Source organism: Vigna unguiculata, chromosome 8 (genome assembly GCF_037176805.1).
Source record: "Vigna unguiculata cultivar grain cowpea cultivar isolate G323 ecotype 2 chromosome 8, ASM3717680v1, whole genome shotgun sequence".
Classification (NCBI taxonomy): Eukaryota; Viridiplantae; Streptophyta; class Magnoliopsida; order Fabales; family Fabaceae; genus Vigna; species Vigna unguiculata.
In genome coordinates this window covers 13719573-13737244 of record NC_140799.1, presented here as the reverse complement: position 1 = coordinate 13737244, position 17672 = coordinate 13719573, and the positions used below count along the sequence as shown (strand labels likewise).

Sequence of the window (17672 nt, the reverse complement as noted above, 5' to 3'; positions counted from 1 at the left end):
GATTCCTACAACAAAAACACTCAAATTGGAGACAAAATAAATGGATTAGAGGTTAGACAACATGAAAACTGAGACCAAATCCAGCCCAAAATGTAACCCAAGTGTTTAGATCACTCTCCCAAAGTAACAAGGCAAGGCTAGCACTCAAAATCCACCAAAGGAGTGAAGCAAACACTTTTCAAAACTTGTTCAAAACCTTTCAAATGCAATACAAGTGATTCGGCCACAACATCCCAAGAGTTTCAAGAAAAGAAAACTACTAAGACAAAACAAAGAATACCTAGTGACAAGCAAGAAAAGCACAAAAACAAGGAAAGCAAACCTCTAAAGAAGAAAAGTTTGAGACAAAACTTTTAAGAAGACTAAAACAATGAAAAACACTTTTAAGGACTCTATGGAAAGCATTTGAACAAGCCAAGATTATACCTCAAATCATGCATACACCATGAAAGATCATAACCAAGTCAAAACATGGAACTAATTTGCCAATATCACCCAAAATCCAAGTATAAAATTTGGTAGCATAACACCTAGTAAAAATTGTCAAATGGATTCACCAAGCATTGTAAAAGCTCTCGGCCAAACTGTTTTTGGTCTTGAAAACACTTTTTCTTTTGAAAACTAGGTACTTAAAATGATGAGAAGGATGTTTTAGGGTGTCTTGAACACTTAGTTCCTTAAAATTAGGTCAAAATCAATTTCAAGGAGCATACAACAACACAAGGCATAGATCTCATGCAATAGTTCAAAAATTTAGAAACAAGAACAAGAAAATTCAAAGAAGCATATGACAAGAGACTCAAGCAAAAGTTAGACACATTTAAAGACTCAACATGACATACACAAAGACACAAACATGTAACTATCATGCATTTAAACTCATGGATTTGAGGCTCAAAGACTAAGCATCAAAAGACATGTTATCCAACCACATTTAGGAGCAAAAGAGTCACAAAACCGAAGCTAAAATTGCCACAACATAACCTGAAAACGTTGTTTTTCGTATTCTCGGCAGCTCTGACCTTTTCTCACTTATTTGATCATAACTCTCTCCACAAAACTCCAAATGCGTTAATTCTTTTTTTGTTGGAAACTAGACTCACAGAGCTTTCTTTTGATATAAAGAACGTTACTTTTGGACCACTGAGATAGCTGCAGTATTTTTTTCAAAAACGCACACGTTGCTGCCAGCACTGTTTTTGTGTGGAGCATTCAAAAATAGCTACACAAGACAAGGTTAGAACATGACAAACACCATATTCAAGATAACCTAGGCTCTGATACCAAATGATGAAGGATTATCTTGTTCCTTTTTAAGATTATTGAATATGGTGTGAGTTGATTAAGAAAGCTAAGTGAAATCCTCACTGGACATTAAGATAACATGCTATGTAGATGTGAAGGTTCCTTTCACAAAGCTCAAGAGAAGAAGATGATGGATTGATTCAAAACAAGAAAGGAAATGGAAGCACATAAACCATAGAAAACCAAGAATAATTAAAGGAAGAAGAAAACATAAAATGGAAAGGAAAGAAATGGTAAAAAATGTGAGAAGCACGCCACTACAAGGCTAGGCTAGAAGTCATGGCAACCTTGAAGATGAGTGGATGTGTGCCGCCACTTGTTATGCAAGATAAAGCTTAAAAGTATTCACTCCCTAGGGAGGAAACTCTCACAAATGGTTGAGACACAAGAGTGTTTTTACTTCAAAATGTTCAACCCTTTTACATATCACTACAAAAAAAATATTATTTAATGGAGGTTAATTTGTGGAGGTTATAAAAACCCTCCACAAATTAACATTATTTAAAATAATTATGTTGGATTGTCTAAATACTGAAATTAGCGGAGGTTTTAACAGTTTCTCAAAGAGGTTTGTAACCTCCATAAATTATTTTACACTTTTGATTCCCCTCCATTTTTTCGGCCTTTTCCTCCAATGTTTTACACTCACTTTGCTCACTGAACGTTTCCCTCAAATTTCCAAACCCGAGATTCTTATTTTCACTTTCGTTTTGAAAACTCTTTCATCAAATTGGATTCATCGTACCGATGTTCATCTCTGTCATCTTCGTGCTTGCTCGTCAGCCGGTGCTCATCGATCAATGCTCCTTGGTAGATGTTCAATCAGTCTCGCATTTCATTTGCATATCGTAAGTCAAACAAAAATTTTGATTTAGGGTTTTCATCCTTTGATTTAGGGTGCGTTTTTTATTTAGGATTTCCATCCACTAGTAGGTTTCATCATGTGAGTAATCCTCACGAGGCACTCCTCCTCTCTCTCAACCCACTCTGGTCTCTCCCTGATTCTTTGCAATCAATGTTATTTGCTTAATTTCTGCCACGTCTTTTTGTGCTATCTGATGTTGTTCATACTTTTTATTGATCTGTTTTGCATTGCAGGTTGGACAATTGAGAGAGGTATCAAACAAGGTTCACAATGCAGAGTTAAAATTGTTTTTGGAAGTGGAGCTTGGGCTGGTAATATTTGTATTTATGGAAGTTGTATTCCACTTTGATTGCATGAACATGAGTATTCAAATTATGTCATTCTGACAAACTGCATCAATATTTAGGATTTACGTCCTATTGCACCACCTGACAAGACAAAGGATGTTATATTACTTTTCTTCAAGTTATATGATCCTAAGATAGAAGTTGAAGTTTTTTCTGTAATTCAAAACAATAGTTCTGATTCTGAATTCAAAGACATGATAATTGCTGTTTAACTGCATCACATTTGAGAAAAATGCCTGATTTCCCAGAAGCATTTTTTTTTACTCCTTTTGTTGCTGGATTTTTCTTCTGGAGTCATCATGTTCGTTTTCACTGACATAAGGCTTCAGAAGTCGAAGTGTGATATCATGATGACTTCTGACTTTAATTTAATTTAATTTTCAATAATTGCTTTTGAAATTTCTTGCATGTTTTCTTTTCGGGTCTGCTAAGCTAACGAATGATAATAAGACAATGCTTAAGTAGTATTTAATACTTTTAATATAGTGTTTGTGCTTTTAATTTAATAAATGCTTAAGTATTTAATACTTCTTGCCTTAAAAACAGCTTGTACGTTGAATAGAGATAGAGAGGGGACAAAAAGGCAAAAGTTGTCAGTTGGAATGTGGACCTTTCAACAAATTTTAATTCAACATAATTTAATGGGTTGTGTTTTAGTTATTAGGATAAAAATAAATATTTTATTTTCCTTATATTGTTTGCACTCAAACACAATTTAGACATGCTTTTACTTTTACCTTGACAATATGCAATTTTTAATTTACCTAGGAGAAAGAAGCATATAAAAATGGAGAAACACTACCTTCGGAAGATTCCTCTGTGCAAAGTACCTATGCTCCTGTAGATGGAGAACAACTAAATGAATTTAGTGATGCAAATAAGGATCAAAATGATGTGCAGGTAATGTTTGGCTTGGTAAATTTCCATTATAAGTTTGATTAGATACAAATATGTTGGCAAAGGTTGTTCAGTATACACACACATACACTCTCTTCTCATTGTTTATTATCTTATTGTTGAAGACTTCTATAAAACCTATTACACACGGACATAATGTACTCAAGAATTTATCTTATGCAATTGATTTCATTTCTTATTTACTTATAACATGTAAAGATTTTTTTTAGGCTGCAATAAAATGTTTTTAATAAGTCTGCGTCACCACCATTTGTCAGAACTAGATCCTTAAAATGATACCTACTTTTGCCACTCTAATTCCATCAATTTTGTATGCTGCTATAATCTCCTTAATAAATATTATAACTATTCTTTCATGGATTCAATATCCTTTTGGTCAAATTGATTAAATTGGGGAGGGGAGAGGCAGGATGGCAGAAAATAACAGAGTATAAATGACCAACACATTTAGTAAAATGAAAGCCTACTGGTTTATTAAAAGTGATAAAACTTCCATGCCTTGTTAGATTTTAGCAGGAGTTTGATGGTACCAATTGTTTTCATTTCAGTCTTCATTGTTACAGTGTGGTTGTTTTACTTGAATAATTACTATTTTCAGGAAACTCAAATCATCATGTAGATTTTAAAGCATTTTTTCATATGGTCATCTGTATTTATTTCTATTTACTTGGGTTTCATTTACTTAGTTTTCGTATGCAAGTGCTCTTGGCTTCTAAATGATGCTCCATTAGGATTTAAGGTAAATCTTGCATTAATTTGTTGCTGAAAGTAGTACACCCTGAGTTTCAGCATGTAATTTGTGTCTGAAACTGAAACCTGGTCTTTGGTTTGAACATAGCAGCACCTTCATTGGTCTCAGGTTGGAGACAAGACAGTTCCTTCGCTCTTCCAACATAACATTCTTAAGGGCGGGGACCGGTCCTAAGGAATAATATTGTTGACAACACACGACACAACACTGTTTTTTTTATCCCTTGATTAATATTATGGTTCAAGAGTAGTAGGGTTCATGCAGATGCAAGTTGCATACAGATTACAACACTCATTATATATAGTTTATATTTATATATATATAGATATACCTGTGAGGAGAGGTAACTGCAAAGTCAATCCACTGTTTGTTTGTGGCATGCCACTTGAGATAACTTTTGTGGCACAAAACTCAAGTCTTTTTGTTTGCAGCATCTCTTGGTCGATGCTTTCTTTCTGAGAGTATCACTTATGGTCAATTAATGTGTTTCTTCACTTTTGTTTTTACTTGCAGCCGTCAATGGACTCATCACCTTATCTCAACTAGCATCCTGGTTTTATTCTTTATCTTTTTATTCATTTGTCATTTGTCATGTTTATGTGGCCTATATTATTAAAACCAGCATTATTTGTGTGGCCTACATAGAAGAACAACTACCATCTGTGTCTTTATTCTTGTCTTTATTCTGCAGAAGGGTTAGGAATATGTGAAGACGTGACTCCTTTTTTCCTTGATATTTTCATGTTATTTATGTGTGGGTGCATTTCAACTGTTACTGACCTTTGATTCTTTGATCTTCTTAATGTAATAACAAACCTTCGTGATTGGAAAATTTTCTATGTACTCATAAATTATATTGGTATAATGTAGGGGACACATTCACACGGCCAGGGAGTTCCATCTCCATCTACTGTAAGTTTTTATTATCTCTTAACCGTCTTCTTAGTTCCTAATCTTATGATGATTCCCCGAATACTATGAATTATGATGATTTTTACATGGAAAAATGATGCAGGCTGGGACTCCTTCAAGTGTAGATTCACCAACAAAATTATCTGGAAATACTGATCAGGGGTTAATGAAGAAATTGAAAGGATTTGATGGGCTTGCAATGTCAATAGGCAATTGCAATGCAGAGAGTGCTGAGCTTGGAGCTGAAAACAGTTTGTCACAGAGGTTTGTTGATCCAAATTCCTTCTATATGATTATTACCAGAATGAACTCTACTTCCCTCTTCTCCCGTGTAAGAGAATTTTGGTCCAGGACTTATACTAGTAAGTTGATGAGTAATTGAATAATTTTATGATTATATGAACAGTGTGGATACTGAGCGTTCTAGCGAAGGAAGTGATGGCAACACTGCAGGGGTGAGAACTTTCTCACTATTAACATATTTTTTCTTGTCCTTGTACAATAACAGTGTTTCATTTAGAATGATTCTACAAATTGAAGAGTTAATTTTTATGCTATTTGATAATTGTATGTTCAGGCTAATCAAACAAAAAGGAAAAGAAGCCGAGAGCAAACATCAACCACTGGTATGACTCTAACAGTCCTATTCACTGTTGCATCTTGATGAATGATTTAGTTGTCTTGGATCACAATTATACTTTTGATGTCAACTAGATCATTGAGTATGGTACTAGGGTGTTCATTAGTTAATACTTGGATGGCCTTTTACCGGGATTTCAGTCTAAATACAGTCAAGCTTTTGAGGTCCTTTTGTAAGAAATTGAGAAGAAAATGGCACACTTGCATGATATTTAAACATCTTAAACTATTGATTTGTGTTTTGATTTGTGTTTTGATGGTTATATTTTATCACACTGTACAAGCAGATGGAGAAGGGAAAACTGAGACACAAGATGGCCCAATTTCCAAAGAGACTGCATCTTCGAAAATGATTATGCCTGCTACCCCAGCTAGTATTGCAGGAAAGTTTGTTGGTCCTGTAATTTCTTCAGGTATGACCACAACAATGGAGCTTAGGAACTCTTTCACTGTTCATTCTAAGGAAAATATAATGATAGAAGTGATTAAGCGGTTTAGATTAAAATATAATGTTAGATTATTGAGTAATGATACGTATTTTAAGGAATCAATTAACCATATCTACATATATGGTGAAATAATGGTTCCTAAGGCTACGTAAGTTTCCTTTCACTTGCTTCGATATAAACAATAACAGCTTAAATTGATTACTCTTTACTAACCAACTTTTGCATTTTTGTATTAGGTTTTTTCTGATAATGGAATTTGGAGAAGAATCTTTAGAATGATTATAAAAAGTATGTGACTTAGTTCACTTGCACGCACATCATTCTACCAAAAACTTTTTCAAGAAATTTTTTCTCTACTCTGGCTTCACAATTTTTCCAGTTTGTACATTATACTGTATCGGTGTGAGTTAATCATCGATACCAAATAATCATGATTTTTGTGCAGGTCAATGATCTAGTAATAAACTATTTTAGTATATGCATGTTGATTTCATGATTTGAGGTTGACGTCCTTCTTGCAGCTAATATTTATCTTTTATAATTTTAGCAAACTGGTGATGCAAATGAGCCTGAGTCTACCATGGGTACAAGAGGATCATCTGGTGGTAGCAATATTTAGGGTGTTGATGATGTTTTTTAGGATGAAACTATTTTAGTGTATTATGAACTTTGAGTAAATATGGATTAAGTTGTAATTGTTTCAATTTAAATTGCTTTTATGTTAATATGTTGATTTTGAGAATCAAAAGTTCTAATGAGATATATTTGAGCACTTTGGTTGAAGTATTTGATTGAAGTTTACAAAAAAATATTGTTGATGTAAAAATATAAGTACCTCAAATTCTAATTACAAACAAAATATTGTTTTTTTATGAGATTTGAATAACGCAATAATAAATCCACAAATTAAATAATACAAACGAAATAGGTTAAAACTTGTACAGTATAATCCTCAAATTAAGGAGGGTATTAACCCCCACAAAAAAAAATAAAAAATAGGAATTTTGGAATCAAATAGGTTTATGGAAATAAAGGAGGTTTTAAACATCCACAAAATAATAGTCATGAATAGAAGAGGTTATAACCCTCCATTAAAAAACTTCCACAATATAAACCTGGTACCAGGGGTTGTAGAAAACCTCCACAAATAACTTGTGGGGAACCTATCTGTAGAGGTTTGAAAAACCTCTGCAAATTATTTTGTGGAGGGTAAAAACCTCCGCTAAACGAAATTAAAACCTCCGCAATTTAGATTTTTTTTTTGTAGTGTGTCTAGGAGCACCCCTTATATAGAAGAGTTTAGGGGCCTCTAAGCAAATAAAAGATACCTAAGGATGTCTGTACAAAAACCTAACCCTAGCTTCTAGAAACTAGGTCAAATAAGGTTACAAAAATGAGAGACAAAAGAGCTAACTATGGTGTGTGCAAGGCTAATTTCGTTCTAGCACAAAAGGAAACAAAGAATGTGTCTCATATGTCTCCAAAAAGTGGCCAAAGTGTGCTAAAAACAAAGGAGACCAAAGGTACATAGGTACACTTGCTTTATGCCTTTTTCTTTATGCTTTATGCATTTGCTTTACTCTCTCCTCCACATCATTTATGCTCCCCAATCACCATGTGCCACCTAGCATTGCTTTCTTACTCCTAATTAACCTTCAAAGTAAATAAACATAGATTAGCATGTTGGCTTAAGTCAAGTCAACTGTAGTCAACAAGTCAAACCTAGTCAAAGGTCAACAAGTCAACTAAAGTTGATTCAACTAAATCAACTTAGGGAATCAAAAATAACAAACACAAATGAAAGGGATGAAGGATTAGTGAACTTCCTTTCTAAACATGCTTAGTCTTCTTAAGCATGTGCCTCCATCCTTGGTTGGGGTCAATCCTTCATCAAAATGGTTGGTGAGCCAATTTATCCTAAGTAAATCAACTCATTGGTATAATGGGATTGGGGAACCACGTGAGAGTAAGAATATTAGTAATAAGACAACCATTAAGAGAATGGAAACTCTGTAGGTGTATAGTGGCGTGACTGAGGGTTAGCAATTCGGTGGAGTGCAGCAAAACTAGTATAGTTCGTTGTACTGGTGTGGTGCTTGGCGGTAGGGTTCAACCCGCCAAGTGAGAGCTAGTATTCCAGAGGATCTGTATGACGCAAGGTGCCTAGCGGTGAGGGATGTCCCGTCAGGCGATAGTTGCAGAGGTAAGGGATTTCTAGGCACATAGCGCCTAGCGGTATGTGTCCCCCGCCAGGCGGTTTGGAAGCATGTGCGCCTAGCGACTTGATATCGCTGTCGTTAGGCGATCAAATTACCACTACTTTAGCAACTTCAGTATTGCCAGTTTGTAGTGAAGAAAATAGTTAGGGTTAAGATAACCCTGAGTCGTCTCACAACGAATACGGAATTGATCTCAAATATTTGATTCTCAAAAGTGCAATTTAAAACTAGCAACTATAAAAATAGGGGGGTTTTGATATGCAAAGAAAATGACACGGAAGATTGTAAACACAGTAATAGTAAATAGGTTAATTCCACTGCTTTTTCTAAATAAGATTCTTCATTGGTTATCTAGAGATTATTTTTAAATTAATTATTGTTGTTGATTTACAAATAAATCAATGTAAAGACTCAATTCATTTGTTGGCATCCTCACTTTTAATCAAAGTACAGTCTCAATTAAAAGTGAGAATTGTTTAGATTGTCCATAGTAAATTTAATCAAAGTACAGTCTCAATTAATTTTACTATGCCTAATCATGTCTATTCCTTTGTTTCTTTACCAAATAGAAAACTTAATTAATCAAAGTAAAGTCTTGACTAATTTTAGTTAAAGTAATTACCTCTAATCAAATTAAAGTCTCAATTATTGGCAAAAACTTATTTAATCAAATGAAAGTTTCTAAACAAAATCAAAGTAAAGTCTCAATTTAATTTAAAAACCTTTTAACTCATATGATTAGCATGTATGTAGATTTAAAATCATTATTTTCTATTCGATTAAGAAGCAAAGGACATAGATAAACAAAAACCACAACAATAATCAAAATAACAAAATATATAAATTCATCTAACCTCAGAATCCATTTAAGAAATTACAGTGGAATCAACCCTTAAAGCTTAGCCCTCCATGGCTTTGATGGAATACATGATGAAATAAAGGAAAGAAAATAAAAGAAAGAATGAGAGATGTGGTGGAGACGGTATCTGCCAAAACCAGAGAGTTCTAAGTGTTTAAGCTGTAAGTCGTAAATTGTCTGTCCGCTTCTGCTCCCTTAAGTCTCTTTATATAGGCTTCAACTGGACTTTGAGCTTTATCTGTCAGTTGCTAAAATCTTTCATTTTTATTTAATTAATTAGCAACTTAATTTCTGTCCAATTTCCAATTCTGCCCCTCTTATTTAAGCATTTTTACAAAATTGACCAGTTTGACCAGAGTTTGACCAGTTGACTGCCTATCAGATGCTGACACGTGGCGCAGAGTACACTCTCTCCAGAATTAGGGTTTCTGCCCCTTCCTCCTTCCTCCCTTGGCTGCGCGGCTGACGACAATGGCGGCTGCTCCGGTGGGCGCGGTGGTTGCAGGTGCGGTGGCGCGGGGCGAGTGAAGAAGATGCGCGCTGTTCGCGCTAGTGGTGTGCGGAGCTTGCGCGATCTGTTGCAGGTGGAGAGGTGTTGTTGTTGCTGCGTGGTGGTGCTAATGGTAGCTGACGAAGATGGTGGCGCGCCAGTTTCCATGGCTGCTGCGTGAGGAAGAAGGTGGCACAAGGTGCAGATTCGTGGTGGTGGCGAGAACGGTGGCAGAGGTTTGTGTGTCTGGTTCGATCTGTGAAAATGGAGCAGGTACAATGGTGCAAAGCGTGAACGGAGAGGTGCTGCGATGGTTGTCGGAAACGGCGGCGCGAATGGAGGAAGATGGTGGTGGCGCGCGGAGCTGCTGGACGCGAGAAGAAGATGGCGTTGCTGTTCGTGGTGGCCGGAAGACGTGAAGGTGCGCGGTGATGACGGAAATGGCGCAGTGCTGTTGCGGTGGTGTTGTCGCTGCTGGTGCGTCGCCGGCAATGGTGTGATGGTGATGCAGTGGTGGCCGGCGAGGTGAGGAGGTGCGGCGGCGGCTGCCATGGTGGTGGAAGGAGAGGAGAAAATTAGGGTTAGGGTTTTGGGAGATGAAGATGATGACGTGGCAGCCTTCCATTGGACAACTTGTTAGTGCAAGGATTGTTGCCACGTGGCTTGCTTTGGTTGGCTAATTTTAAGAGGTGGGGATTGCCACATGGTATAATCTGGTTGAGTGGAGTTTAAGTGGTAAGAGGGGTGTAACTTAGTGAAAACTGGGGGTGCAGAACAGGTTTTTGTGGTCCACTTTAAAAGGAGTGTGCAAGTAAAAACTGGGGGTGCATTTAGCTCCTGATTTATTCTTTTTCAGAATTTCTTGATTTTGGACTTATTTTGTAACTTTGAATATTTTAAAATCACACTATTAATTGACCAAAAATAAATTACAGCTGCATTAACAAACGTTAGAACATCCAATAATATTTTATGCAACTAAAATCAATTTTTACGCCACTTTTACCAAACTTACTCAATAAATCCAATAATCACAAATCCTAATTAAATCAATCTTTAAGCACAGAAAAGTCAATTAAATCCCCAAATTTAAATATTAAATGAGGGCAAAAATTTGAACTCATCACACACCCACACTTATCCTTTTGCACTCCTGGGCAAAATTGAATAATTTCAAAACTTTTTTCTGAGGTCTTTTATTCCATATTTTCAGTGGATTAAAGAAATGAATACCAATGGAAACAAATCAAACTTCTAGAAATCATGTTGTCATGCACAAACAAATGGATAAAATTCTGTTTTTCACACATGAGTTAATCTTTTGAGTTTACAAGATAATCAACTATGAAAGAGAAACACTCAAGTTAAATATATATTTTCTCACCAAGATTCGCTCAAGTGTTTTGGCTTGTGTTTTCACTCAAAATACCCATGCAAGTAAACACTCTCAATGCTTAGCAAGACTCTAATATTCACAGCTTTCAGAAAACATGCATTCAAAAATCATGAGGACTTTTCACAGGTTATAATGAGGCCAAGGCAAAGGTAGGAAAAACATTAGGATTTGTGTGTTTTTGAAATAGTAGGGAAGAAAGAGTTATGGAGCATAGTTTCAAAAACAATATTTTCTTTGTTTTTTTTTTCTCTTTTATCCTTTGTTGCTCTTTTCGTTTTCAGACAGCAATCATTTTTCATTTCAACACTCTGTCATCAACAATTATTTTCCTTTTGCCATTTTTACAACTTTGTGGGGGAAATACTCACCCCCACACTTTATTCCTCAACCAATCTCAACATAATCCACTAGCTCCTTCTTTCTCCCTAATGTAAGGAAAAACATGGTCTTTTTCTTTTTAAGGTTTAGCAATATGCTTAAAACAAGAAAAAGAGGTTTAAGCTCAAGGGGCTACCAATGGATCAATGTCATGGTTAGCTTATTTGGCCAAGTAGCTAAAAACAAGAAATGCCTCAGTCATATCAAATCATGCATGTTCACTTAAGATGCAAAACAACAGAATCAAGCTAAACATTTGAGTACCAACAAGACATGAGCAAATCACACAAGAAAAATAGGAATGACACACGGTAGTTCATCCTTACAATAAAGCTCAAAACTCACAAGGTCAAAAACTCTTTCACAAAAGTGTGTGGGTATGATGAGTGCTCCTTCAGTAGAACACCTGAGTTCAAGTCTCCTACGTGATTTACGCAAGTTCCTTTCAAGTTCTGAATCAAGTTGATAAAATTGACCCGGATTGGCCCGAGTCATGCACTATGCAGTCCACCTGAAAGTGTTTCCCTGTGTGTTTTTTTTTCTTCCTATTCTTGTTTTAGAGAAAGATTTCAAGAAAGAAATGAGTTAAGATGTTGTTGGGTCTACTCCCAGGAAAGAGAGGTGCGTCACAGTGGACAACTTAAATACCAAGTCTTTCCTAGACAGAGTTTTCCTAAACTAGTCTCAAAAATTTCTTAAAAGAAATTCTTAATCAAAACAAAAATAGAACTTTGCTTGGAATATATTAACAGAAAACTAGATACTACAAAATAACAAACTATATCAAACGTATATGCGTAAAATAAATAAATAAAAAACAAAAAATAAAAAATAAAAAATAAAATAAAATAAAATAAAATAAATAAATAAAAACAGAATCAAAATAAAAGAAATACTAACCGTATTCCCCGGCAACGGCGCCAAAATTGATATCGCTGTCGTTAGGCGATCAAATTACCACTACTTTAGCAACTTCAGTATTGCCAGTTTGTAGTGAAGAAAATAGTTAGGGTTAAGATAACCCTGAGTCGTCTCACAACGAATACGGAATTGATCTCAAATATTTGATTCTCAAAAATGCAATTTAAAACTAGCAACTATAAAAATAGGGGGGTTTTGATATGCAAAGAAAATGACACGGAAGATTGTAAACACAGTAATAGTAAATAGGTCAATTCCACTGCTTTTTCTAAATAAGATTCTTCATTGGTTATCTAGAGATTATTGTTAAATTAATTATTGTTGTTGATTTACAAATAAATCTATGTAAAGACTCAATTCATTTGTTGGCATCCTCACTTTTAATCAAAGTACAGTCTCAATTAAAAGTGAGAATTGTTTAGATTGTCCATAGTAAATTTAATCAAAGTACAGTCTGAATTAATTTTACTATGCCTAATCATGTCTATTTCTTTGTTTCTTTACCAAATAGAAAACTTAATTAATCAAAGTAAAGTCTTGACTAATTTTAGTTAAAGTAATTACCTCTAATCAAATTAAAGTCTCAATTATTGGCAAAAACTTATTTAATCAAATGAAAGTTTCTAAATAAAATCAAAGTAAAGTCTCAATTAAATTTAAAAACCCTTGAACTCATATGATCAACATGCATATAGATTTAAAATCATTACTTGTTACGTGATACAAAGATAAAGACATAGATGAATTAAAACTTCAACAATAATAAAAAGAACAAAGAAATTAATTCATTCTAACCTCAGAATCCATAATGAAATTACAATGGAATCAACCCAAGAAATTTAAAACTCCATGAATAATGCAAAATAAAGAGAGAAGAATAGAGAGAAGAAAGAAATTAGGCCCCCCTAAGGGTTCCTAAATTCCAAAGTGCCAAGCTTGTCCTTCTTTCTGCTTCTCCCTTGGTCTCTTTATATAGGAATTGGACTGGGCTTTTCTGTTGCTAAAATCTCTCAAATATCTTTTAAAATAAAGATAAAGATAAATATTTAAAAATATTTGGAGAGATATAGACTGTTTGACAAATATAATTGACAAATATAATTGGTTGATAATATCAATATCTAATATAATTAAATTAATTAATTAATTAAAGATATATGATAAATTATCACCAATTAGTATTTGTATTAATTTTCCAAATCAACCCTTTGCAATCTCCTTAAATTATCTTCTAAATAATCCAATATCTTCAAGATATATTTGTTTGTTGTGTAACTAAAAAGATTCAAGAAGATCTTGTCATATTTAAACAGATTTGGTAGTTATTATCTTTTAATATTTTATGATATAATTAAATAAGATAATTATTTAAAAATATCAAATAAAATATCTAAAGACATATTTTCCCAAATTATCTTCTATCATAAAGATAAAGAAAACCGCAAGGTCCAATTTTTTTGTTCCTCTCTTCTTGGTTTAGCCAAACTTCTTCACTTTTCCAAGTTTTTCTTGTCGTCTTCATGCAATGCTTGGCCTGAATTTTTGTGCTTTTGATAATTTCTTATTCTTTGATTTATCTTTAAGGTGTCATGAAGCTTTAATCAATTTATTTTCACACCTCTAAATGAGCTTAAAACTTAACTTCAGCTGCATCAACAAACGTTAAAATATCCAAAAATAATTTATGCAGCTAAAAATCACTTTTTAAGACATTTTTATCACACAAGCTCAAACAACCTAATTATCAGAATTATCAATTAAATCACTCTTTAAGCACACAAATTCAATTAAATACCCAGAATTAAACATTAAATGAGGGAAAAAATACGCACTCATCACGACTCCTAAGCAATGTCAAGCGATAATGTAGAGGCCAGACTTGGGTTTTAATATGCTTGGATGTGCATGGTCTACAAGGCTTTGGTGGTATCTTGAAGGTCGGCTTGTTAGTGTTCCTTGAGTTGTGGCTCAGAACGTATCCCTTGAGTATTGGCTCAGGATAGGGGTTAAGCACGTGACATTCCTTGAGTTGTGGCTCGGAATGGCATCTCTAAGTTGTGGCTCGGGATGGCGGATGAACACGAGGAACTCTTGAGTTGTGGCTCGGGTTGGCAAGTGTTGCCAGCGTGATTATGCGCGTTGTGACATGTACTGATGGGTGCAGTTAGATTGCCCTCCTCAATATTAAACTGATGAGTTTGGTAGTCTTGGGATGTTTCGAATGTTATTCATATTGGGAACTCCACCTGGCGTTACAGAGTGTGGTCTATAACATGGTTTCCTACACGTGCTTTATTAATTGTGGTTAGTAGGTGTGTTAAAAGGACGCCTTGAGATGCTCATCAGAAGACGTAGAACACGGGTAACATGGTGGTGGCCATGTGACACGAAATCAAAGGATGGAATTCCTTTAGTGTGATTGGAATGATGTATATGTATATATGTTGTTTAACTGTTAGCTCATCATATCTGCTTGTGTTTGGCGATGATCGTACACGGGAGCAAATGATATTACAAGTGGATCTGGTGAGGTGTAGGTACCGCGGACCCTCCCACTTACGTGGTACTATCAACACCAAATCTAGCGGATTCACTGGTTGGGGGCCACTTCCTCTGCTAGGAAGAAACGCCTCTGAAGGGTATAATCCGTCAACTCTGTCTCTCACTCTTATAGACGCCGACAAATGCCGCCAGTTACCTTCACTGACGCCGACTTCCAAGACATGGATCACGAACAAAATGACCCCATGGTCATAACCTTGGAGATCGAAAACTTCACGGTTAAAAAGGTGTTGATCGACCAAGGCAACTCAGTTGACATTCTGTATTGGGCAACTTATCAAAAGTTGTAGCTACCCTAGAGACTATGATCCCATATGATGAGCCCATTTATGGATTCTCTAGCGAAAGAGTATGCACACGCGGGTACATCGACCTCCATACCTTTTTCCGCAAAGGCCACCAAACCAAAACCATTCCCATCTGTTACCTTGTCGTAGGCGCGCACACATCATACAGCGTCCTTTTGGGACGACCCTCGCTAAAGACACTAGGAGTCATCGTATCCACACCCCACCTCGCTATGAAATTCCCATCCTAATCCGGAGACATCATCACAATTCATGGCGATCAAAGGCTCATGCGTGAATGTTATATTGCTAGCCTACGACCCAAAGAACCCGCTCTGGTTACAAATATTAAGCGACATCCCAACGCCGGCCTCACCATAGCCAGTGAAGATCTAGACCCTTGAATATGTTGTGATTCTCGCATCGAACCAGTTGAAGATGCCTAACCTATAACCCTCTCACCAGGTAAAAGCCTTAAACTTGGTGTTAGTTTAAGCCATAGTAACCAAGCCCTAATCGAGGCTACCCTCAATGACAATATAGACTTATTCGCCTGGTCAGCGGCAGACCTACCCGGCGTCGACCCCCAAATAATTGTCCACAAACTCTCAATATACAAAGAAGTTAGGTACGTCTCCCAGAAGAAAAGAAAGTTAGGAGACGAATGAAGGCTTGCAGCAAAAGTAGAAACAACAAAACTTCTTGAGGCCGGATTTATCATTGAGGCCCATTACACCACCTGATTAACCTGCGTTGTCCTCGTTAAAAAATCCAGCGGCAAATGGAGGATGTGCGTTGACTATACTAACCTTAACAAAGCATGTCCAAAGGATGCATATCCCTTACCTAACATCGACAGGCTAGTAGACGGGGCGGCCGGTAACCATGTACTCAGCTTCCTAGATGTCTGCTCCAATTACAACCAAATACCCATGGCCCTATACGACATGATTAAAACCGGCTTCATCACTGAAAACTACAACTACTTTTAAGAAGTCATGCCTTTCAGCCTCAAGAATGTAGGTGCCACTTGCCAAAGTCTAATGGATAAAGTATTCAATCACCTGTTGGGAAAATGTGTCAAAGTATACGTAGACGACATGGTTGTCAAATCTCCCAGCCACCTACAACACTCAAAGGACTTGGTCGAGGTATTCACAGCCCTTCGTAAATACAACCTGCGATTAAACCCCGACAAGTGTGTCTTCAACGTCGATAGTTGGAAGTTCTTGGGCTTCATGCTCACACAACGACGAATTGAAGCGAACCCCGAAAAATGCAAAGCTATCATCAAAATGCGGAGCCTAGTGAACATCAAGGAGGTGCAACGATTTGTAGGCCGTCTTACCGCTATATCAAAATTTCTCCCTAAACTAGCCGACAAAACCAGACCCATCATTCACCTCCTCAAGAAATCAGCCAGGTTCGTGTGGAATGACGAATGCAAGCATATTTTTCAAGACCTCAAAGCAACCCTGGCATCCCCTCCAATCCTACTAAAGCCAAACATCAACCTCCCACTGATAGTTTACATCACAACCACATAAGGAACGGTTAGCGCCACCATCACCTCAGAATTTGTTGGCACCCAATACCCAGTATACTTTGTTAATCAATCAATGTAAGACCGCAAAACCAGATACCAGATAGTCAATAAGTTGGCCCTATCTTTAGTAAACGCGGCACAACGACTCAGACCCTACTTTTAGAATCACCAAGTCATCGTGAGGACGGACTATCCCATCGAGAAAATACTCCAGAAGCCAGAATTAGTTGATCGAATGTCTCCATGGGCGGTAAAACTATCTGAATTCAATATTCGTTATGAATCGCACGGACCTGTCAAAGCTCAATGCCTCATAGACTTCGTCAATGACCTATAACGCATGCCGCAAGAAGAACAATGGACTTTGTTTGTTGACGGATCTTCTAATCAAAGAGGAGTAGGCGCCGACATTGTTCTCGAAGGTCCAAACCAGATACTCATCGAAAAATCATTGCATTTCGCCTTCATGACCTCGAACAATCAAGTTGAATACGAAGCCATCTTAGCTAGCCTATCCCTAGCAAAGGAAGTTGGAATACGCATCCTCACATGCAAGATAGATTCCAAGCTAACTGTGGGACACTTAAACGACGAATTCTAAATTAAAGACTCCACACTCCTCCAATATTACCACTTGGTCCGAAATGTCATACAATCCGGATTCAAAAATGTCAAAATAAAGCATATACCAAGAGGATAAAACGCCCAAGTTGATGCCTTATCTAAGCTAGTGAGTACGAATCATAAAGGGAAGTACAAGTCCCTGTTGCAACAAACCTTGGCGGCACTCTCCACAACAAACATATGTCTAGTACTCGAACCAACTCA

At 36.3% G+C, this 17672-nt stretch overlaps 1 protein-coding gene across 3 annotated transcripts; it reads left to right on the top strand.

Moving 5' to 3' along the window:
• The first annotated feature begins 1893 nt into the window (after positions 1 to 1893).
• LOC114193301 (G-box-binding factor 3-like) lies at positions 1894 to 6911 on the top strand. 3 transcript variants are annotated; one of them, XM_028083033.2, is made up of 10 exons: positions 1894 to 2153; positions 2404 to 2481; positions 3286 to 3417; positions 5057 to 5098; positions 5202 to 5362; positions 5505 to 5553; positions 5676 to 5724; positions 6025 to 6150; positions 6423 to 6474; positions 6734 to 6911. In XM_028083033.2, the coding sequence occupies exons 1-9, from the start codon at positions 2106 to 2108 to the stop codon at positions 6431 to 6433; spliced, it is 696 nt and encodes a 231-aa protein (XP_027938834.1). In that variant the 5' UTR covers positions 1894 to 2105; the 3' UTR covers positions 6434 to 6474; positions 6734 to 6911. The 3 variants fall into 3 exon arrangements, with proteins under 3 accessions (XP_027938834.1, XP_027938835.1, XP_085521545.1); XM_085665419.1 differs by lacking the exon at positions 6423 to 6474 and adding an exon at positions 4700 to 4739 and having other exon boundaries at positions 1896 to 2153; XM_028083034.2 differs by lacking the exon at positions 6423 to 6474 and having other exon boundaries at positions 1895 to 2153.
• Positions 6912 to 17672: the final 10761 nt, after the last annotated feature.